Source organism: Molothrus aeneus, chromosome 2, assembly GCF_037042795.1.
Source record: "Molothrus aeneus isolate 106 chromosome 2, BPBGC_Maene_1.0, whole genome shotgun sequence".
Lineage (NCBI taxonomy): Eukaryota > Metazoa > Chordata > Aves > Passeriformes > Icteridae > Molothrus > Molothrus aeneus.
This window is the reverse complement of record NC_089647.1, coordinates 33789635-33813312: the sequence shown is the minus strand read 5'-3', so window position 1 is coordinate 33813312 and position 23678 is coordinate 33789635. Positions and strand designations below refer to the sequence as shown.

General features: G+C 38.6%; 1 protein-coding gene across 16 annotated transcripts in view; it reads right to left on the bottom strand.

The window, feature by feature from the left end:
* The window catches only part of DLG2 (discs large MAGUK scaffold protein 2), a 988724-nt gene that overhangs the window by 307517 nt on the left and 657529 nt on the right, over positions 1-23678 (bottom strand). For all 16 annotated transcript variants that reach the window (XM_066572327.1, XM_066572326.1, XM_066572328.1 and 13 more), the window contains one exon: positions 14630-14754. In XM_066572327.1, coding sequence (XP_066428424.1) covers positions 14630-14754 — 125 coding nt within the window. The remainder of the gene's footprint in view (positions 1-14629; positions 14755-23678) is intronic.

Below are 23678 nucleotides of genomic sequence, written 5' to 3'. Positions count from 1 at the left end.
ATGAAGTACCTCCTTTGTATACCAGGAGTCTAGTGATGGTTTTGGAGGTAAAAGTGCCAGCTATAATGCAGTCAAGAATTTCAGATCACATCCAGGCAGGCTATAGGTCCTACCACCACAATCTGCAGGTGTCCTACCAGAGGACTTTGAGCTTTATTTCACTTCCAGAACAGAGACTGAAGCTCGAGCTGTCAGGAAATAACTCAGATTTTAGGAAATACTTCTGAATTTCAGAATACGTTATTGCTTGAAATGACTGTGTTTCCATACCCTGTTAGAGATATGATCTTGCTGAGACCTGAGACACAATAGCACAGCCACAGAACTGTCATAAGATATTTACACTGCTTGTCCTTTGCTACTGCTTTAGCTACCCACAGATTTCTTTTTAAACAGCCTCTTAATGAAATGCCAGTGTATTAAAGGGCTTGCATAACAGTCACTGAATTTAAAACCCAAGTGCCTGGCTACAACATCAGTAAAAATATTAGCAGAGCACTTCCTTATCATATACAGCATCTCTTCATCCCTCTCTTTGTGTTTCATTTATGACTCTAAGTTCTATTTTTGAAGTTGTAAGTCAGAAACAGACGGCATACTGCACTATATAATTAGGAATGGAAAAGTCCCTGCAGCCTTTAGACTCTTAGAAGAAAATATATTTAGAAGCTTGAATATCTTCCTATTCACACTGTTTCAATAGAGGATGCATCAGCATTTCTTTTTTTTAAATCTCTCTCCTTCTTTTTCTTAAAGGCCTTAAACTCAGCTGTAAGACTGCACTCCAGACACAAAATTGGCTAAAAAGCAGTTTATTTATTGTTTAAAGGACTTTGGATCCTTTCTGCATTCTACTCTGTTTCTGAGAACTTCCTGGGGCTCTCTCTGAGTTAAGCCTTTTTGCCAATCCAAAGAGATCCTTTTTTCCTTTTAGGTGGAATGTCTTTGGAATGCCTTAATCACAGGGTGTCTGGTTTTGAGAGTGTGTGTATATATATAACACACACACCTCTTGGCTGAAAATATTCCCCAACCTAATATCTGAAATCTGACCTCAAAGATACATCATATTACATTAAAATTGGCACACTGAAATCCTAGAGACATCCAAGCAGAGACACTGACAGAGTAGATCCAGAGTAGAAATCCAGCCAGTTCAATATCTTCCATATGTCTACAGCCAATTACCACAGGTAAATGGCAATATTAATGCAGCTCGGCAATGTTGAGCTCATTTAGCACTACCGTGAGCTCCTGCACATCCTGACATGCAGTGATTGATTTCAGGAGGGGATCATTAGTGGCTCCCAACAGGAACAGAAACAGAAAAGAGAGCAGTCACAAACCTTTAGTACAAACCCCTGTTCAGTAGATTAAAACCTTGGCCCCTGGTAGGCACACACCAAGGCAGCAAGGCAAGACAGCCAGCAAGGAGACCTGCACTGGAGCTGCCCTGCTCAACCTTCTGACCACATCCCTACCAAACACCCAGTGGCTCACACAGAGACCCACCCTTGGCCTGATGGAGACAGTGCTGTCCCTATGGCCAGAATGATCCCACTATAGGGAAGCTCGGAACTAAAATGTGTGGAATAAGGTGTTTGCTCATCTAGAAGATAAAAGCTACATGAAGTGATAAACCAGTCCAGGGCTCCATCTAGTCTGGGTTTCTTTCCAACTGTGGCCTTTAGCAGATGGTAAAGGAAAAATATTAACACAATTTTTTACCCAGAATACATTTTCAGCTGCTGGACTTTTGTGAACCAAAAATACTGTTTTCTTTTTTCCAAATAATATCCCTGGATAATTTCTTTTACATTAATTTAACCTTTTTCAAAACTCATGAAAACTCAACATCCCCAGTGTTTTTTATCAATGAATCTCACAGCTTTACTACCAGCTAAAAATTCTCCTTGTGGTTATTTCAACCTGCTGCTTATTAGTTTTGTTTAATGTCCCAGAATCTTTTTGTGAGGAGAGCAAACATAGGTTCTCTGGTCATCATAATCTTCTACATGTGACACCTGATTTTTCATCCTAAAGGGCCTTGCTAGACAAGCTCTTCAAGCCAAAGGCATATAGCTGAACTACTGGTAACACTGATTTAATTTCAGAGATGGAAACCCCACCACTAATCTTTCTATAAACCTGAATGCCTCTTGGCTGTAACACCTACAGATTTACAACTGAACTCTTAAATAAAATGGAAAGGTAAGGTCAATTTTTTCTATCATCCTTTTTTTCTTGACAAAAATGGCACTGGTTATGCTGAACAAATTTTTCAGTTAAGCAAAAAAAAAATTACATCTAAAAAGCTCTGAATGAAAACAAAATTGAATAAACAAAAAGATTAGGCAGTCAGAGAAACTAAAAACAAAACAACAGTCTGCAGTCTCCAACATCATCTCAGAAAAACACTTTCATTGCCTGTTTCCTTCACTGAAACTGTTGCACTTTGTATAATGTAATGCTGTCTTTAAATTGCAGTCTTAGTATCCCATTCCTAAATTCTAAATCAGCTCCTCACCCGGGAAGCATCCTCAATAGCAAGATGGCAGAAATTCTGCCTGCTGACTTGATGAAATCTTTTTACATACCTTAGGGAAATTTACAAGACTACATAGCAACAGGCCAGGGCATGATGACTTTAAACAGAAAAAGGGTAGATTTAGATTAGATATTGAGAGGACCCTTTGGAAATACCCTTTACTGTAAGGAAGTGAGGTGCAGGTTGCCCAGAGAAGGTGAGGATGCCCCACACCCCTGGAAGTGTTCAAGACCAGGTTGGATGGAGCTCTGACTAACTTGGTCTAGTGAAGGTGTCCCTGTCCATGCAGGGGGGTTGGAACTAGAGGGTTTTTGGACCTTCCAACCCAAACCATTCAATGATTCTATTTGATGAACTCTAAAAACCATAGTAATGTATGCAGGTCCATGTGTAAGATTGCTGTTGAGCAATCCTCAGGGCATCCATAAAGAGGAGACCCCGGTCCACAGTCTACCTGGCTTTCAAAGCACCACACTCACTGCAAGGTTGCTCTGGCCCAAGTAACATTTACTTGTCTTTGAGGAAGTGAAAGACCCTTGAGAGGAAAAAAAAACCACACTGATTTCACAGCCCCTCCAGTTCTAGTGGTCTGACTAGTCCTCTGGAAGCTGGAGCCTCACATTCCCCAGAGAGAGGACAGTGAATGCAGGTTCCCCCCAAAGGTGATTTTTGCCACTACTTTTTTGAATGAAGGCAGCCCTGATTTGCTCTTTTCCTTTGGCACTTAAAAGCCATTTGGACTTCATTTTGTACCAAAAAATGTTTGCTCAGCTTCAGTATAATATTCTTAAGTCTTCTTAGACCTGGAATTTGAAGATAGCAAAATTTATGCAGTGATGCAGCCCAACACTCCATTAAAAAATGATCATAAGGGCAACAGAGACTTAAGAAATAGGTTATTTAAATTACTATAAGCCAAGTAAAGAAACAGTGTAATTTAAATATGTTGACACATGCACTGAAAACTTTTAAAAATGTACTGCTGCCAAATGCACTAAGTATTAGTATTTTAATTTACTGACTAAAAAAAAAAAAAAAACACTTGGTAAAGAGATTCAAGGCAATTTTTGTAGGAATGAATTTCTTACCAAAATGTCAAAACTAATACCATTCAATGAGCATTCATATAATTTAAGAAACTTCAGCTTCAAATAATAATATTTCTTATGAAAATGATTATAATAATAGTGTCCCACTATTGATTTCTAAATCAATATTAATTTTGAAATTTGGTACAATATTGACTTGGTAATATTTCAAATCTACTCATAAAGGCAGAATGCAAGATGATCAATAATATTCAGGTGCTAAAAATGTCAGTATATTCTAAATGAGCTCTAAATGTAATCCTCTAAGTCCTCGCCACTGCAAAAAAACCAAAAAAAAACAACCCATGCAGATAAAATTTCTCATATATCTATTTGATGGCTGAGCCAACAACACTAAAAAGAAGTACCATTCTTTCTGTGTCTAATAAAAATCCAAGAGGTTAAAAATGTTTCACATACAAGCTCCATGCAGCACAAGGAGAGAAGCAAAAGCCCACCCACTGATGCCTCCCAGAAGAGCTGCATCTCCTAATGCACACTTTGAGCATGGGGAGTAGTTATTAACTGATGGTAGCTCATCTTGCAGGGTGTAGCTATATGGGCTTGAGGGGAGGAGCACCTGACACCCATTCAATTTGCACACAGACTCAAGCATAAACTTCTAGAATAAAACTCAAGTTTAAGTACATCTACAGCAGGAGGACCTCTTCTTTCATCATTTATTTTCCTTTATCACAAACATCCTGAAAGCAGAATGATACCCTGTCAGTGCATAATGAGTTTGGAGGTACAGATGTTCTAAATTATTTATAATGAAATTATTTTCTGTGCCATCAAGCTCTCAGTTATTGCTTGGCCAGAATAACTCAAGGCAAATTAACTCTCTTGCTAGGTAAGCCACACCTGTGGTAATTTGGTACAGAGTTTATGATCTTACACTTCCCACATTATTCATTTTAAAATGTCCTCTGCATAATTAGCATCCTCTTCAAACAGAGTTTGGGACTCCAATTCACAAACATACATCCAGGTAAAGCTGCTGGGTTGGAAGTGAACCAGACACACAAGTATAAAAGACAAATCAAAATAATTGTCCAAACATAGAAGAAAATTTTGCACTTTGCAGATCTGATTCCCACCTCAACTTACTGGAAATGAAGCACAACTTTACAAAAAGCAAAAGATTTTCAGCAGTGCAGGACAGACACAGGCACAAGGAGACTGAGACCAGCAGCTCCACCAGGTAATGCCTGCAGACACTGCCCAGCCAGCAGCCCCAGCCAGCCCACAACTGAGTTTAAATGTCTGTGTTCCATGGTGAGTTCATGGCAGCAAGGGGATGGCTGAGGAAGCAGACAGGGAAGCATGGGCAGGACAAGGCAGGAAGGGGAGGGGGCATGCAAAGGGTGGGCAGGATGCTGAGACTGGTAGGGGATCCATAAGCATTCTCTTAAATGCGCTCAAACTTGTATCAAATTTTCTTTATTAACCTCTTGCAAGATCTATAGGAACTAATGTTTACTTTTTCTATTCCCCTCTCCCAAAATATTGCCCCACCCTGCATTTCTTCTCCTTCTATATTTCTCATCCAGCTCAATCCTCAGTTTTGATTAGCTCTTACCACATTTTTCCATTCCTCTGTCCGTTCTCTAACTCCCAAGTTATCCTCAGTCTCTCTGTGTCTCGTCTCCTGCCAGTGCCATGAACGATGCTTTCCTTCAGCAACTACTCCTACTAGTAGCCGAGTGCTGGAGCTCCCAGTACATCCAGCCCTGCTGCTGGCTCGGCTGGATCCGGGCAGCTCTGGCAGCCTCTAATGGTGGCCAGAAGAAAAATTGCTGCTCCCAGGACAAGGACTCATATCTGCCCGTCAACAGCTGAGGCCGGAATGGAACACTGGAGAGGTGAAGGATGAGCAGAAGGAGGTGTAGGTAGCTGTGGGGTGTTGTGAGAGGACGGTGTTGGGATAAAGGAAAGGGAAAGAAAACAAATCTCTGTAAAGCCTAGGATGAATGAGGGCATCAGGAAGCAGCCAAACTCCTCCCAGCTGCAGGGCTGCTTGGCAGGTATGGAAGCGCCGCAGGCCAGGCGCTGTAGGTGTGGTGGAGGGCAGGGACAGCTCTGGCTCTGCAGCCCTGACTTACCCTTGGAGCCCGTGGTCCGGCTGTCCCCAGTGCCACGGGGACTGCAGGGCCCAGAGCCCAGGGAATGGCAGCGCTCTGCGCCAGGCTGTGGCGTGTCCAGACAGGGCACAGCCGAGGTGCTGACCTAGGACCAAGGTGTGCTTTGCCTGCTGAAGGCACTGAACTGCTCAGCTGTTCCTCAATCCAAGTTAAAATCCTCCCAGCTGACACCAGCAGAGTCTGCAGTGCGTTCAGGTTTGTGCAGGAAAACCAGTTACAACAGATAACCCAGGAGGCAATCCCAGGTTCAGGATTTTTATAAGTGCTTTTCATCTGGGGCTCTCAAAGGGCTTTGCAAATATGAACTCGTTTTAGCTTCACAACAACCCCCGTGAGGCAAAGATAATGATCACTGTACCCATTTTACAAATGGGGAAACTTGAGCACAAAAGAAGAAAAGTGTTACCAAAGATCAGGCCCAGCAAGTTGAGCACAAAACGAGCAGCACTGTGCTTGCACCGACAAGCAGAAAACCCTCCCTCCTGCTTAGGTGTGATTGGAATAGCATAGATGCAGCCTTAAAACAAATGGAGGAGGAGAAAACACGTTGTTCAAGTTCAGTAAGAACCTCCACCAGTTTCAGAGCATCAGTACCATTAGGTTGCACACAACACAGCTGCAACTCAGAGTAGAGTGCAAAAAGGTACCTCACAGAGAAAACACCAAGCTGGTTGGTTGTGTTGCTATCATTTGGAGTAACACACAGGCTGGCATGATGTGAGCAGTACAAAGTTTTCCTACATCTTGCAAATTTGACACTGAAACTCCAATATCCTGGGGCACCCTTGCTCTAACAGCTGCAGTAAAAGTGCAGTAAGGAATGTAACAATGATGATGTACGGTCAGAAAATATGTCTTGGTTAAAGTCTCAAAGTCCAAATTCTTTATGCAAACCACAGCCAGGAGTGTTGACAGAGTATGAACTGTCTCACCACGTACTAGTGGTTTTGGCTGTCAGAAACAAAATGTTGACCAAGTTTTTTCTTAGAATATTTAAAATTAGATATTTGCTGCTTAAAAGGAACTCATCTTATTTTTTTTATGGTCACTCAAGTCAGTTTATTTTTTCATCTAAAATATTATTTTCAGGCTTCATGAAAATGGAAAGAAATGAAAAATTCAATAGCACCCTAGAGTGTTACACCTGTTGAGTACAGGAAGAGATGTGAAATATTTTTTCCTTGACTAATACTAGAGTCCACAGAAAGCTGATGATTTCTAAGGTATGCAACCACAGAAAGCTTCTTCCAGATGAATTGTCACTGAGCTATTTAAACTCATAACTGCAGTATTAGTGCAAACATGTTGATGAAATAATCACTTGGATTTGGCTGCATGATGCTGTTCTGCTACTTACTGCAGCACTCTGGGGCGACTGTAATTCAGGCAGGATGGGTAATGAAAGAACTCTTTGGAGAGAGACCTGTTAACCAGTTCAGTACCACTCCATGGAATTTCCAGTACAATGGGCATTACATAAACTAGAGTCCTAGTACCATGTTAATTTGCTTAAGTGTTAGTCACAAGCAGTGGAATTCAATTAGTGGAAAACAGCTCAGAAATGTACAGGGGAAGGTACTGATGCTTTGTGCTACAAAAGAAAACTTCTGTAAAAATGTCCATCACCGATGTCTGTAAAGAGTCTATAAAATTCATCAGTTTCAAATACCACAATCCAGAGAGGTACCTTTTATTACTCATTAACTTCTATTCTCTTTGCCGGACAATTCAGCTGTTAAAACATAGTTTCACTTTCTTTGTATCTCATAAAAGGATTTTTACAGCCTACCCCCCTATTTTCAAAATAGGAAAAGCATAATATAAATAACGATAAATAATACAGTATAAACCAATTCAGAGACACACTGGGGATCTGCAATACTGAAGAAAGAATGCAAAATTCACATAGGAAAATGAGAGAAAGAAGGATTCAGCCAACCAAAAATGAAGTGGTGCAAAGAACAGAGAACAAAATTACATGGTCCAATATTCCATGGATGATAAGACATATAAGTTGTTAACTTAAAACGTGAGCTACGGTAAGATGTGTTCAACTTTGAAAATAACGTATGAAAATCAGATTTGCATTTTGTGACCTGCCTTTTTCATGTAGATTGCCCGTGGTAATTATGTTTTTTTTTTCAATTCCATGGTAGCTCAAAAAAGATACAGCTATACAGCTACACAGACAAACAGAGGTAATAAGATCAAATTTCCTAACACAAACCAGGACAGAGTGAACAGTCAATATTTTATGATCAAATTTATGACTGTCTGCAAAGCAAGCATGTTTTGCCTAATAGGGTGAATGCCTCTTTATTAACTTACTGCTAAATTATGTACTGAACTAATAGCATTGTCAAAGGCCTGTAAACAGTGCAGATATGAATCAGTGTTTTGTGGCAGCACCGTAATTATAACAACATCCTGAACAAGCCATGTGCCATTGCAACGCGCATAGACCTGGTACTGATAGGCTTAGTACAAGATCAGAACTTAACAGGGACTTAGGCAGCTAATCACAAAGCAGACACACTTCTGTTTTCATATATAAGGATGGTGGAATAAAGCCAGTTCCCCAGCTGTAGTAGAGGCACATGACACACTTGTAAAGAACATGATCTCTCCTGGGAAGGGCTCTTCACATTAATCTGAAAAGGCCTCATAGCATCATTCTCAATTCAGTTTTTAGCAAGCAATCTAGAGCTACAAGTGGACACCAATTGGCAACAACTGTGTGCCTGCTGCTGGAAAGATCTGGGCTTCAGATGTTTTTCAATACCAGTTTTCAAGCTTTGAATTAATAGCATGAAATCACAATTTTTCCTCTCTGCTTCATTTTAGTGAAACCCAGACTTATTTTAAAATTTTGATCAGAGCACAATCTTTTTTTCCCCCCCCCCACAAATATCCATGAGAAAGGGTCTTCAGAGTTCCTCAGCTGCTACACATAGCTACCTAAATTTATAATCTTTGACATTTCACAGCGGCTTAGTTGACAACTGAAGAGAATACCAATCTAATTTGTTTAGAGCCTTTGCTGGTAGGCATTTAACTGAAGCCTTTAAGGCACAGAAACATGAGAGAAGGAATCACTACTCTATTCCAAGCTTTCTCCCTGATTTACTGGATGACTGAAGGCAAGTTATTTTGCTTCTTGTCTCCTGCCATTAGCACTTGTGTAATGTTCCTTTCCTCACACCAAGTCACTTTGAGAGCTGAGGGCAGGAGGGAAATCCAATGGGGAAAACTGGCAGGGTGATGGTAGGGCAACACAGCATGCCTAAAAAATGCTGCAGTTTTACAACACAAAATCTCCTAGCAGTCAGTAGTTAAAGAAAAGGAAAGATACATTAACTAATGAAAGAAGATCAATGCACAGCCTTAGAACATTTTAACCTATGATTCAGCTAGCTGGGGCTACCAGTGCTGTTTCTGATTAGTCTGCCAAAGGTAACTCTCAGTTGATCTGATTTTTCTCAACCTGTTGAAGTTCTCCTTAGAAATGTCCATGCTTTTAAGGAAAAAACAATTGATAGGTTCACAAATGGGAAGAGATTGGAAATCAGTTTCCTAGAAGAAAGAATGAAGGAAACAGCCACAGCTCGGGGCAGCTAACCAGGGCAATGTGCATCCTCCCAGGCACAGCCAATTTTCTTCCCTTGGACTCAGCTCTCGTATCAACCCTCTTTCCTCTTGAGTACATCTCAGGCTTAAATACCAAAATAACCTCTGGTTCAACATTAACCCTTGAAAGTCAAGCTCAAGACTGTCCAAATCTACCTCACAGTCCCCCTCATTAATATTCTGTCTCATATGCAATAACTGACTTTATTATCATTGGCTCAGTAAGATTCCTGTGACCAAGTCATTGGTATAAAATGTAAGATTTGAATTCTTGTTCTATACAAGATGGTTTTATTTACTTTTTTAGATCCTAAGACCTTTTAAAACTCTCATTTTCAAACTTGTCTTTTCAAGAAGGAAAAGTGCATTGTTGATAGCAATACATAAGAAACTCATCTGACCCTCTCATTCCTGTAGAGCAGGAAAGCTTTTTGAGAAAGCTAGCTCTACCATAAAATCAAATTTAGACTGCAAGAAACTATAATCAGCAAGACTGATTCTTGACTCAGAATAGTTTTGATTTATGATTGCTAAAAATGTATTAATATTTTGTGAGTCTGTGCTCTTTTAAACTTGATCATAATTGAAAGCTTTGCGTCATTCTTTAAGTCGTTTTCTTCCCCCCAGTAAAGTTCTGCCATTAACCTGTGCTTCTCGTTCCAAAAGCTGATCCCTCTTGTTTTCACAGAAAGATTAATGGGTTTATATGTGTTGCCTTTTAGAAGCCAGAGGTTCACTTATGATCGATAATCCAAAAGAAGTAACTACTGAATATTATACACTGAAGTTCTTTGCTTTATGTAGGCAAATGAAACAAACACTGTTTTTTTTTCTCTGACACAAATGCAAATAAAACAAAAAAGGCACTGAGCCGTAAGTACTGGAATTCTCTTTCTTCCAGAGAAGAAAAGTCCAAATTCAGAGCTTCTTTATTAAAAAGTAGATGTTTGCCCATGGACAACCAACATTAATGAGAGAGAAGAGGAAGTTTTTATGCATCAAAAGTCTTAAAAGATCAAACTGTTGAGGCAAATTCTCCTTCAACTCAGTGGGAATGACTGCTACTTTCAGAGAGTTTATATTCTCTGTCTATCCCTGGCTTGAAACACCAATCTTCAGAGAAACATGGCATGAAGCATTCAGAGAAAAAAATAATCTCCATTTAGTTCCAAGGTTGTTATAGTCCCATCTAGCTAAATAATTAAATCTAAAGTTGTTCTTAAAATTCCATCAAATTATATATTTTATATTATTTACTACATATTAACTTATACTATATCCACAGCTTTACTCTGCAAGATGAAACAATAGTGTACTGATCTAAATGTCTTCTAAAATCTGAGTTCTCCAGTGTGATGGTTCTTACACTGGTTCTACAAGCCAGGGAATTTCAGGGAAAGTAGTACATAAACATATCCATTAGTACGTGGGGAGAACACTGGAGGGGGTGCTGGTCACCCCTGTCTGGTGACCAGCAATAGGACATGAGGAAAAGGAACAAAGCTGCTCTGGGGAAATTCAGACTAGATATGAGGAAAAGATTCTCTCCTCAGAGCATGGTCCATCCCTGGAAGAGGCTTCCTAGTGAAATGGTTGTGGCACCACACCTGACAGAGCTCAAGGAGCATCTGGACAATGCCGTCAGTTACATGGTTTAGTTTTAGTAGTAGTCCTGAAGTAAGCAGGGAGTTGGACTCAATTATCCTTATGGGTCCCTTTCAACTTGACATGTCCTGTGGTTCTGTGCACCTCTGATTTTTGGAAGTTTAAGAAGTCTCTCAAAAATGGGCATTTTTTATGAAGATGAGTGAAGTGGCTGATAATTATTGCTCTTTTTTAAGCAGAGATATGGGTCATGAAGTGATACAAACCTGTACTATGCATCGCACCTACTGTCAATAAAAGGAATAAAAGGTTTTCCTCCATTAAAGGAAAACCTTGGGAATTCAATCACCTTTGTTTCAGTCTCACACTCAGGTTTTATTCACAAGAGTAATCTGCAGATTTGGAGAACAATTCAGGTTGGAAGGGACCTTTGGAGGTCATTTAGTCCCATCTCCTGCCCAAAGCAGGACCAATTTGAAAGTTCAATCATATAGCTTAGGAATTTATCCAGATGAATTTTGAACCTCTTGGAGAAGAAAGATTCCATAATCTTATGGAATCACAAGTTACATTAAAGAGATTTTTTCTTTTATCCTCAAGACACAACTGGAATTTTCCTTATTGCAACATGTGACTGTTGTTTCCAGTCCTTTCTTTGTGCATCTCTGCTCACCTTGATGCTGGTCTTCGGTGCTGCCAGAGCACACTGCTGGCTGAGGCCACATTTAAGAATCACAGTGTCATTTAAGTTGGAAAGCACCTCTTGAGAGCCCATTGTCAAACCCTCTTCGCTGAAGCAAGTTTACTTGCTTCAAGTTGTCCAGGAAAATTTAGTTTAGTCAAGTTTTAAATATCTCCAAGGATGGACACCCTACAACTTCTCCATTACCTGTGTCCATCAACCCTTAGCATAAAAAAAGAGTTTCCTGATGATAAGATGAAATTTCGTGTGCTTGTTGTCCATTGCTTCTTGCCCTGTCACTGGACACTAGTGATAAAAGTCTGGCTTCTTTATCTTCACTCCCTCCCATCAGGTGTTAATCCTGATATTTATATACTTATACATCTACCACAGAAAAGTTATGCCTTCCCTGGTGTACTAGGCTGCATTCGCTTTTGTTGGACTTCGGTGAAACTTCAGCTGACCTACTCCTCCCCTGTCAACCCATGCATTCATGTAAAATATTCCCAAGGTTCTGGAGCATGAAGTAAATTTCTTACAGGTTGCTTTCACAGTCTTACTGTTTGAAGAGCTTCACTCAGCTAAGTTAGATCAAAGGGACATCATGTAAAATGCAGTGGAAGTGATTTTACAGCCTTTTATGATTAAAACCAGACAGCAGATATAGAAGCCAGTTCAGACAGCCCACATTGCTATATAATGTAGATTATCTGCAGGCAGAATGTGAAAGAAAAGTAGACAAAAAAGGTATATATTTTTTCAGTCAATAAACACCAATCTCCCATTATCACGTAATTAAAAATTGGGCTTTTGCTAAGAAACCTATGTTATCACTACCCTTAGTAGTTGTTTTTGCATGTTGTTAAGCTTTTGTTCCTATAGAGTGGCCCTAGCTGATAAACTCTCTCATTAATTTATGAAAAATTAATTATCGTGTAAGTCAGTGAAGATTGTCCCAGGATATGGCCCTTCCGTGGCATGTCAGTAATGACCACTGATAACTACATTTTCAGGTGTTCCTAAAAAAGTGACAGAATTGTGACTTTGCAGCAAAGTGAAACCCATCTGTGAGATAAAGCAAAGAAAGGAGGGATCTTCCTAAAATCTGAGAGTAGGAAGAATGCCCATACCAAATATATGTTTGAAACATTATATAGCTCTTAGTAATAAGATAATTATACTTGTACTGCTAAACTTTTATTACAAAACACAAAGTTTGCCACATCTAATCTTAAAAAGGATTAATGAATTGCCTTAGTATGCTACTTTTTGTGGGTTTAGAAGGTCTTTCCAAGATGTTTACAACACAGAAATAATCATGAGTAAACTCTACAGTAGTTATTTAATACAGGGATGAGTTATGAAATATTTGATTTTTTACAAAGATAGCAGAATACTGCAATTGCTTCTGTCTTCTTAATAGCTTAAACTAAAAAAGTTTTCATATGTAATTAAAAATTCTACTAAAAAGATAGCATTGTTTTTTGCAAGGAATTCTTTTTTTAGTAGAAAGGCAGTTTCAAGTTTAAGACCCCTTTTATGTTGTTCATCATGTCTATTTATATAGCATGATTTCCAAACATTGCTGTTTCTTCATGCTGTGTTTTCCATGAAGCTCATGTGGCCCAATGCAGACATTTACAGTACAGATCAATACAGCTGGACTAGGCAAAGAAACTCCTTTTTATTTGAGTCACTAATGAAAATGTAGGCTCTTTTATTCTTCTCTTCTATTTTAGGCATTGGCTTTAGAATGAAATGAATCACAACCTAGAAATGCTTAGGTTTTTCTTGAGACTAGCTTAGGAGTAGATAGCTGCATTTTAGTCATAAAGTTACACGATATTAGTCCCATTCCTTTTACCTGCAATCTTAGTTAAAACAAAATTCTTCAGGCACTGCCAACCACCATGACTCCTCATCACTATCATAGTAAAAAAAAAAAAAAATTTCCAAAGTCAAATTATTACTGTAGCATAAGAAATATCTCAAACTTGCTCATTAAACTGGACAATTCCCCTTACTTTTAGCTTTGAATTAAAGGAAAAGGCTTCAGGAAAAATGCTGTTACCATCTGGTACATTTTATGAATTTTAGACCATCTGTTTTTTGCAAAGGCTCTCAGAGCTGATTTCAGTGCTGAGACCATGAAATCGTCAACATTTTATCCCAAGTTTTTCCAGTTAAATTGGCTTTTTTGGAGCATTAGCAGGCTGCACAACCAACAGTAAGATGGCAGCTTCTTTGATAGATGGAAGCCTTTCTGCATTTGGTCCATAAGGAAAGACCATTACAAGCACTTCCATGGTTCCCCTTGTTTAAGAGAGATGCTGTCATGTATTTGAGAACCCCATCAAGGGATCTGTATGTTTGTTTCACGCTCTAAAGCAACAGACCACTCTGGAGATGACTCAGAACATACAGCAGAGCCATCACATCCTCATGGAACAAAATAATGTTTGGAAACAGCAGTAAACACATCTCACTACTGCAGCCAAATAACAGGAAGCATCTACAAACAGCTATGATTATTTAGAAATGGCTTTGTTGTTTGGGAAGTCTTGATAGCTTAATGTATAAGACCAATGTGTAGTTCTTGAGCCATGAACACACAAAGGCCAGGCTTCGAGAAGAGTTGCATGCTGATATTCAGGTTTCCTCCTGCTGCCCCCATCTCACCTTTTGCACTAAAGTAAATACCTGCTACTAAGAAGGAGGTGGCACCATCAAGCGTTCTCTATAATACAGGATTTAACTTCCCTTATTCAGTTGCTCTAAGCTCCTTCAGTCAGCTGTCTTAGCAGAAAGGAGACTCCAGTCATGTCATTTGCTTCCCCTGACCCCATGAAAGATCCAGTTGGCATGTGGCTCCCAGAGAACAATTATAATAATTACACATTTTGTTTCCAAACACATGTAATAAGTTTGTTTTTACCTCAGTCTTCCATCCTCTGCTGCAGCTCCTCCTGGTATAATCTTAGTAATGAATATCCCAGGATCATCCCCAATGTGTGGGTTATCTGTTCCACCAGCAATACTGAACCCCAGGCCAGAATTTCCCTGGAAAAATAATAAAAAGTAAATCCATCACTCAGATGCTAGATTTCTGCAGAATTCATTTGCATTGCATGGAAAAGGAACCTTGCTTCTTAAAGAAAGCACACTATTTGGCAACTCCGTACTTGAATCCAGGTGACTCAGTCTGAAAAAATTAATTGTCAGTTAAAGAACAGAGGCTGTGAACAGAAAGATTTCCTGGAGCTAATGACAGAGTTAATGGATACTCCTACAGAAACAGATTTGACCTAAATTTGTTTTCAAAAGCAGTCACATAAATTAGCATCTGAACTCTAATATTAATTCATCCAAGTCAATGAGAGCTAGAGGCGAAAAACATTTCAGAGCTTTGAAAAAAGACTTTCAAAATGACTGTCATTTATAAACAGAAACAGTGAAAAACATCTAACTCTGAAGTATTTTATTTTACTATTTTCTGTTGAAGACTGACATGCTTCAAAAAACAAACAAAAAAAATCCACAAAACAAGAGTACTTCTTTCATCCTACTGATCTGCTAGGACAAAATTTTTGAAAGACATTTTAAGACTCTACTCAATAATCTCACTTATTGTTTATACTATTTGTGAGAATATCATGAAAGATAAATAGATATGTACACACATACATGCTCTTGCAAATTAAGTCACTGTTTTTCACACACATTTCAAAACCACAATTCTAATTCTTTTTTGGAAGTATATATTAGTAATGGTTTTCTATATAAGTCAACCTTAAGTACATGTTTTGTTTTTTCTCTGTGTGAATTAATTTTTTTCCCAAAGTATTCTTTCTTATTTATAGAAAGGCAGATACAGGTTTAAGAAGCTGTGATGCATAGGGAATGTCATAAGATTCAATGCAATACGTGCTTCTTTCTTTAAGAGCCTCTCAGCCAAAAGTATTTTCAGTTAGGTATTTAGACGTATCACAGTGATATAACTACAAACATATTGCAGAATATGTACCACAAATGAAGTCTATTTAGGGCACTAAAATACTTTTCTTTCATTACCTTCTCAGACTATTGGGAGTTTGTTTCTTTTACTGCTGCTTGTGATCACGTATCTAGTTCTGTTCTAGTGAGGAAAGTTATTAATAAGAATGGCAGCTCCATACATTTTTTCTCTAAATAATTTAAATCAAATGTCACTTCTGCATTTTTCAACTGTACTTCAATGCACTCAATGTGATGCATTTTGTGTGTGAAAGCCTACATGTTGCCTGCTTGCAGCATGTCAGATTCTGAATGCTGTTATCAGTATTCTGCATTCACAAGAGATGCAGTTCTCATTACCCGAGAGATGAACACGCAATGTGCAGCTCTGCTGTCAGCATATGATTGTGAACTAATTTATAATCCAAGGAAATGGGTTTAGGACTGCACATATTGCAACACTTCTCAGCCAGCTATAACGTGGAAATCATTACAGTACTGAAACACTCTGTATATATTTTCTGTAGTTAGCAAACACCTCCAGGCCAGCATTATAAATCTTTGATTTAATCTCTCTTTCATCATTAGGATCATCTCGGATTCAGACTGTTCTCCCAATATTTTAACACGTACCTAATTATACAGCACATTTACAGTTACGTGCACTCTCTAAATACTTTAGGAGTGTTTTCCAGAAATCCTTTCTATTTGATAAATTAATGATTAAGCTAACTGTCAAGTACAAAAGAAGAAAAGACTACTTGTACGTACTTCAGGAAACCTGGAACAAAATCCCTAAACATTAGTAAAACAAAGGGCAAATTTCTAGAAATTTTGAGCAATACCCATTTTGCAATCAAAACCCCCAACAAATCTCTAAAAATAAAATTGTTGTATTTATTATTAACTGCAAAGAGATTATTTTTGACAGGAAAAGGCAAAGAGGAGGGTAACAAGGACAAATCTGGGCATAAATATTAGCACAAGACACAAACAGCAACACCACAATTTTAAAAAAATCTATCTGAAGAGCTTTAAAAAACTATTAAAGTTTGCCTGTTATGTGGGGTGTGCTTCATTGTTACAGTTCAACACATAAAATGCACTTGATATTTTAGGAGGAAATAATTTCTGCACTCTTTTCCTTCTACTGTATCTTTTTCCATTAACATTTGAGAGCTAAAAAATGCTACAGCAATGCTGGCTGTAAGCAGTGATGTGGTAACACTGCTGCACACTTCTCAGGAGAATTACTGCTATTCTTGACATTTATCCATAAATGTGCATCTGTTATACTGCAAGTTCTGATTCTGCCCCTTAGGAGCAGCCTTTTAAAAGCACACGGTAGCACTCCTCACTGGCACTTCTGTATCCAGAAAATTTCAAGCAATTATTCTGGCTGCAGTCCTTGACTTGATCAACAGGATCTACAAGCTGTCAGGCACAAGCTGTCCTGACAAATAGGTACATCCCTGCAAGGCTTTACTGCACCAGAAACTCGCTGCAAAAGTTAAGAGCAATTACACTTCTTTTCCCCCTCTACAGTTTATGAAGGGTCTGCCTTGCCTACATGGAAAAATCTTTGTACCTCAGATCAAAGCCAACAAGGCTAAAAGCAAAGCTACAATCACTCATGGCTTTTTGAGAGCCTTGGTTTGAAAAATAATGCAGCAGGAACATTCTGGTTAAAAGTGACCGTATTTCAGTTCTGAGCAGCAATACTGACACACAGATCTCTCCTCGGGCTTCTCTCCATGCTCTGCATTCATGCAGGTTCTCCAGCATATTGTTGCTCTACTAAAATCTCATTGCCCTTGTCAAGCTGTAATTCCAAGTTCCAGTAAGTACTGTTTACTACTGCAATGCTTCCTGAACATTTCCACAAGGCTTGGTTCCCCACCCTTTAGTTTTTGTACCTCCTTTGTCCCCATTCCAGAAAAAAAAAAAAAAGTGTGGTAATTATCTTCACAGCTTTTCTTGGCGTATCTGTCTCCCTCCCATTTCATGTGAACCAATGAAAATGCCATCCCGCAGCCCAAAACAACAACTGAACCATCACTTAGCCAGGGCATTTTCCAAGGTGGAACACTCATGCTTTCTCTCATGCTGATTCATGTTTGGGAGTGGCTCCCCGTAAATATCAAGTTAATTCACTGTACTCTTTCTACTCCAAACCTTACATCCCTTGGATGCTTACAAAGCAAGTTAAAAATGAGCTCAGAGGCCTGGTAACAATGCAGATAAATACTTAATGAGAACTAATAACAGCTGATAGAGAAAAGTCTTCCTCTTTTGGAATACTCCACTGATACTTCTTAATTGAGATTCATATTTAGGCCTTAATATGTTTGCCTGTTTTATTTCAGGATCCTTCAGCAGAAGAAATCTATGCAAAAATCTCAACACTTCAACAACTTGTTGAAGTTTCAACTTCCCAATACTTTAACAACTTGTGAAGAACAAGCCTCAGACCTATAAACTTTTAATGGTATTGCTCAAACATCCTTATTAGCATGCGCAAATGTATAAATATATATATATACACACACACATACATATTTTTGTGATTCTATATAAGGGTTCATATCCAAATTATTTTGTGTTCAATTATTATTAGCTAAATTATCTCTGTACCTAAACCTTTCCATCTCTTTGTCCAAGCTCTCGATTTCTACTACTATAAAAATCCCATATAACTAGTTACTGACTATACGAGGAAGATTTGCATAAAATTGCACAGCAATAGATGGATGAATGTACTTTTTAATTGTTAGTTTAGTTTCTTACTACCTACCCCACCTTTTGTAGCAAGGCTCCAGCCATGCACTCAGACTGAAAAAAAGCTTAGCATAGCACAACATGCCCAGCTTGGTTTAAACAAAATATTGCCTGAGTTTCCTCCTATTCATACTGGATATCTCATGCTTCTCAGGGATTTACCACCAAGCTCAAATTTGTCTCTTGGCTCAGCTTTACTTTTCAAACACAGAAAATTAGGTCAAACTACCACATCAAAACCATTTCTTGCAGCCCAGCCCCTGAGGCCGCCTTCCTGCTCTCCTGTGAAGGGAAGGTCAGCACTTCATCTTGAGGTTTATTACACCTGCCTGCCTCCTTTACGACTTTCTCAAATAGGGCTTTGCATGCCACAAGGACCATCTGAATTCTTTATAGCTCAGCCTGGGCAGAGAAGAGGCCTGGCTGTATTTCTTCTGGCCCTGGGGTGGCAGACAACCTCCGCCAGCCACACCGCCTGACTGCAGAGGACTGTGTTACACCTTCTCCCAGCACCGAAACACAACACTTGGGGACGGAAGAAGATGACAGATTATTCATATGCCAGGGAAAGAAAATAAAACGTGTAAGTTGTGGCTAGTTTGAATCTCTTCCCTCAAGACTGTTATACTTACAAATAAGGATCACAAAAATAAATAAGAACCCCCGGCAGGGACAGGTTTTGGGTAGCTAGAAGGCCTTGAGACCTATCCTTCTTCTTGCTCAGCCTTCCATCTTGTGTTCTCCCATTACGCACCTCTATGAACAGCCATATATCAGGCTGCAACTTCATAAGGCTGCAGCCTTTTTATTTTGTCAGTAGTTGACAGAAGTGCTCCACATTCTTCTGTAGGAACAGAGTTTAGCTGACATCAAGAGCTACTGAAGTTATTTTCACCATGATATTACAGTTCAGCATGGATGATAGCCTTCACTACAATTCTACAAATTATTTTGTCCTTATTGTGTCTCATTTGTCTCTTTTTTTGCTGCTCAAGAAAGTTTGACTAAGAATGATGTAAAGCCACTCAGTCTTTAACAAAATCATGGAAGAATGTAAGTCCAGAAGGAGAAAGAATATCAGAAATGCATATCAAAAGCAGACTGAGTACTTCTCTGAAAAAGGGATTGTATTTTACAACACAAGTGATTTGTATTTTACCATATCAAGCAGGCTTACCACAGTCACATGGAAATTGTTCTCCATTTTAATTTCTTTTAAATTCTAATCAATAAGGTGACATCAGAACTCACATAGATGCTTTTTGAATGAGTTAATTACTTCAGTGCCCTTATAATATTTTCTCAGAATCTTCTGAACTGACATGATTTTGAAAATCTCTAGCATTCAAGTAAGAAAAAAAAAAGTTGAACATCACAGAATTCACTTAACTTTTGCTGCAACCTCACCCTGACACAGCATACCAAGAAGCCATCAGAGTTTCAGAGTCCATCAGTGAGTCACTGAAAAGTCTAAGACAGAGGGAGTAATTGGATTTCCCAAAATGTTTTCTAGAGGTTGAAAGCTGTTTCAGGTGACAACACATAATCACAAAGCCTCTATTACTTAAATAATCTTTTTATTTTGGTGTTTAATTTTGGTTTTTTCCACCCACTGGTTTAAGAGATTTTTTTTTTCCTATACACTTCCTACGTCTACTCTGGTGTTCACAAACAAATTTCTGAAATACTTTTCTTTTACAGATGACTTAAAAGTATGAGTTGCTGCCTAAACTTGCAGGTTTGGTCAGAGCAAGTTTAGTCAAGAGCATGCTCATACAATGATAGCTCACTCATTCCTAGATTCCTAAAAACATTTTTTTAAATTGTCTTCCATTGTTACAATTGTTAAACACCCTATCAACTTTGTTAATGGTGCTCCTTAAAAAGTTATGTGTTGCATATTGTAACGGGAATTATCCTTCAGATTTTCAAGAGTACTCATGATCTGTAGGTTCAGAAAATCCTAACCTTTCCTGAGCCTAAGCAATGTTGGTTTTATCTTGTTTATGCAAAATTTCAAAATACTTAAATACAAAGATAAGTTACATCCTGTGAAGGCAGTGTAGGCTTGGCATTCGTTACAGGTGAGACACTTTCATTTCTGCTTAAGTGAAGTCATAGCTTTCTTTTTAAAAGTAAAATATGGAACCAAAACTTGTTTTTTTGCAGATATTCAAAAGAGTTAGCTGAAATACTCAGCAAATTTTTATTATGCCCAAAATTAACCTCTCACAGAGTACTTTTTAATAACAAAAGCTGTTTTATAAAACACCAGTATCTGAATCTTTGCTAAGGTTGTTACCATCTTTGGCTTTGGGTTCCTGTTTCAGGATACTTCTGTTTCAGATGAAAAAGACAAAACCATCTCCCATGAGACAAAATAACAACCAAAACAAAAAAAACCCAACAAACCCCTAAAGCTTCATCCAAAAATTCACATTCACTCTTGTTCTACAAGATCAGGTTTCTCCAAGAAGTACTTGACAGCATGAGAAAGTGAAAGCTGAGAATGAGACTGAGAATGAGAAACTTAGAAAACTGTGTGGAATTAGCTTTTTTGGAAAGAGATAGGAGAAAAAATACAAAATGCTGTGGGCAAGCAGAGTGAATCAAGTAACATAGTCTACAAATGAGACAAAAGATTGGCAACTCCATCCATAACTGGCATGGGGGATTAGATACAGACCAGGATTTGCTGCTGCTCTGAAACAGTGTGTGAAAAACTTTCTCTTTTTCTCTGTATTAAAGCAGATAAGGTTACCTAGTTCAGCACCTAAGATGCTTATAAGGAGGAACCACCTCTAGATATACCAAGCTAAAAAAGGATGATCATGTGAGACTGCTGTAAAGATCTGAGTACTTCTGCAGACTTTATTCAGTAAGATTTTTCTCCACAAAGTACTTCTTACCTAAAAAATACAGCTCTCCTTTATTCACCTGATAGTGAACCTATACAGGTTTTTTTTCCCTACTTTTCACTAAGCCATGCTTAGATTAACCTCACATAATATAGTGGGGGTGTTACCTGTCACTCAAAAATGCCCAGTTCAACAGCACACTGCCACATTTGCAAACAACAGCTTAACACATTTGTCCTGGACTGCAAGGCAATGTGTGTATTATATTTACCATCTGTAAGAGCTGTGGCAGTTATCTTCTGTTTATTGGGCAGTTTTCTTTATCTCTTCCATAAATCAATCCTCCCTTCAGGGAGACATCTGCTATTAATGGGCTATTGAGAGTCACTGCATAATTGATAAAAATTACAGTATCCCATTGTGAGATGCTCCGCCCAGAAAGAAAAGGCAAGCTTTCCTAACTCGTTATAATCTGAGATTTTCAGACACCAAAACAGCCTTTCCACTAGATTCCCAAAAGAACAGCTACCTTTTCCACTAGATCTTCAGAAGAAAACTACACCCTTCTACAAGATCACTGCTTCAACAGAACCACACCTACCACTCCAAGAAGACTACAACCACCATTTCAATTAGACTGCTACCAACATCCTGACCCACAGGGTGTCAGGTCATATTCTGACTCTGTCAGTGTTGTTTTGTATTACTGCATTGCTTATTTTATTTTTTATTTTCTTTCCTAATAAAAAAACTGTTATTCCTGCTCCCATATCTTTGTCTGAGAGCCCCCCTTAATTTCAAATTTAAAACAATTTGCAAGGAGGAGGTTTACAGTTTCCAGTTCAGGGAAGGTTCCTGCCTTCCTTAGCAAACACCTGTCTTTTCAAACCTGGACAACATTAATGCTTCATCCCACTGAAGCAAATAGGTGAATTTATAATATGCAATGTAATTTCATCCAATTCAGGATTTTGATAGAAAATGTTTGTTAAACCCACCTACTCAAGGGACTATGATCTTTAAGACAGGATTCTGCTCTGCAATTCTTTCACAATCTGGCATTTATACTAGCATTGGTTTTTATGTTCTGAAGAAAGAGTGATACACACTAAATAACCAAACCATTTTCTGCCACACAGTGCCTGACTTTTTTGCTATCTCCCACTCTATAACACTGACACATCTAGTTCTGCCTTTTGACTTCAATCATTCCACCAATGTTTTCAGGTATTTGCACATGCTGTACTGTATTGTACTTCTCCTCTCCAGTGTTTTGTCCAAAGCCCCAGTTTCAAAAGCCTAAACATCAAAGCTGCATTTATGTCTCATTCAGAGAACAAGAACATTTGCATATTTACCAGAGTGCTGTTGAACTCTTTTTTACTTTCAAATCTACTCAAGAGTAACATAATTCATGAAATTCTCACTTCTCCCACGTACACTGGCACACTCCCTAGAGTCAGTGTTTTGAGACTCCACAGTTATATCATGTTCCATATGGTACAGATTTTCATCTCTCACGATGCCATTTGTTTTCAAGCCCCTTATCAGGTTCAGCACATTCATTACAAAACCACAATACACTTGACTACAACTGCTTCGTATGCTTACTCTCACTTGATAGCTGTAGAGTGATATTGTTCTCTCAATGCTGCACAGACCAAGTATGGTATTCAAAAAATACATATTTAAAAAAATGATCCAAGGGATTTTACTTTTCATAATACACATGAAATCTATAACACCGTAAAAGAGCATATCCAGACAAGGAAAGAAACCACTTCCAAAGTGAAGCAACTCATGAAAAAGTGATAGTGTGTCCTCTGCTTCTACACAGATTGAAGCAAAAGAATAGATGTGAATTCTCTCCAGGTTGGGTTTTCACTATTTTAACTCTATTAAGCTCATATTAACAGCCTCTGAGCTGTAACAGACACGTATGCCTAGTTTTTTTCTTCAATGTGTTTCTTGTCCTACTTCAGTGGTATCTGTTAGAATTGTCTTTTCTAGCATTATGGAACCATATGACCTTGCCTGTTCTACCTCAGAGAAGTGGGGCAACATATGTCCTCTTAAAGTTGGCTTCAGTGATAGCAAACAAATGTCACAAAAAGCAGTCTGATGAGTATGTGAAAAGTAGCATGAGAGAAAACAAAATATTCAAAATTTTTCATCACAAAAGTGGAGCAGGGAAACGCTGGTCCTGGGGAGTGAAAAGTTTCACTTCACTTGGGGGCAAAAAAAAAGGATAGAAATATATATGTCTATCTTTCTTTGTCATGTGATGTCACTCCACGCTAGAGTGACAGGCTAGCTGTAGAATTCTTGTCAGCCAGACCTGAGAGCTTTCTGAAC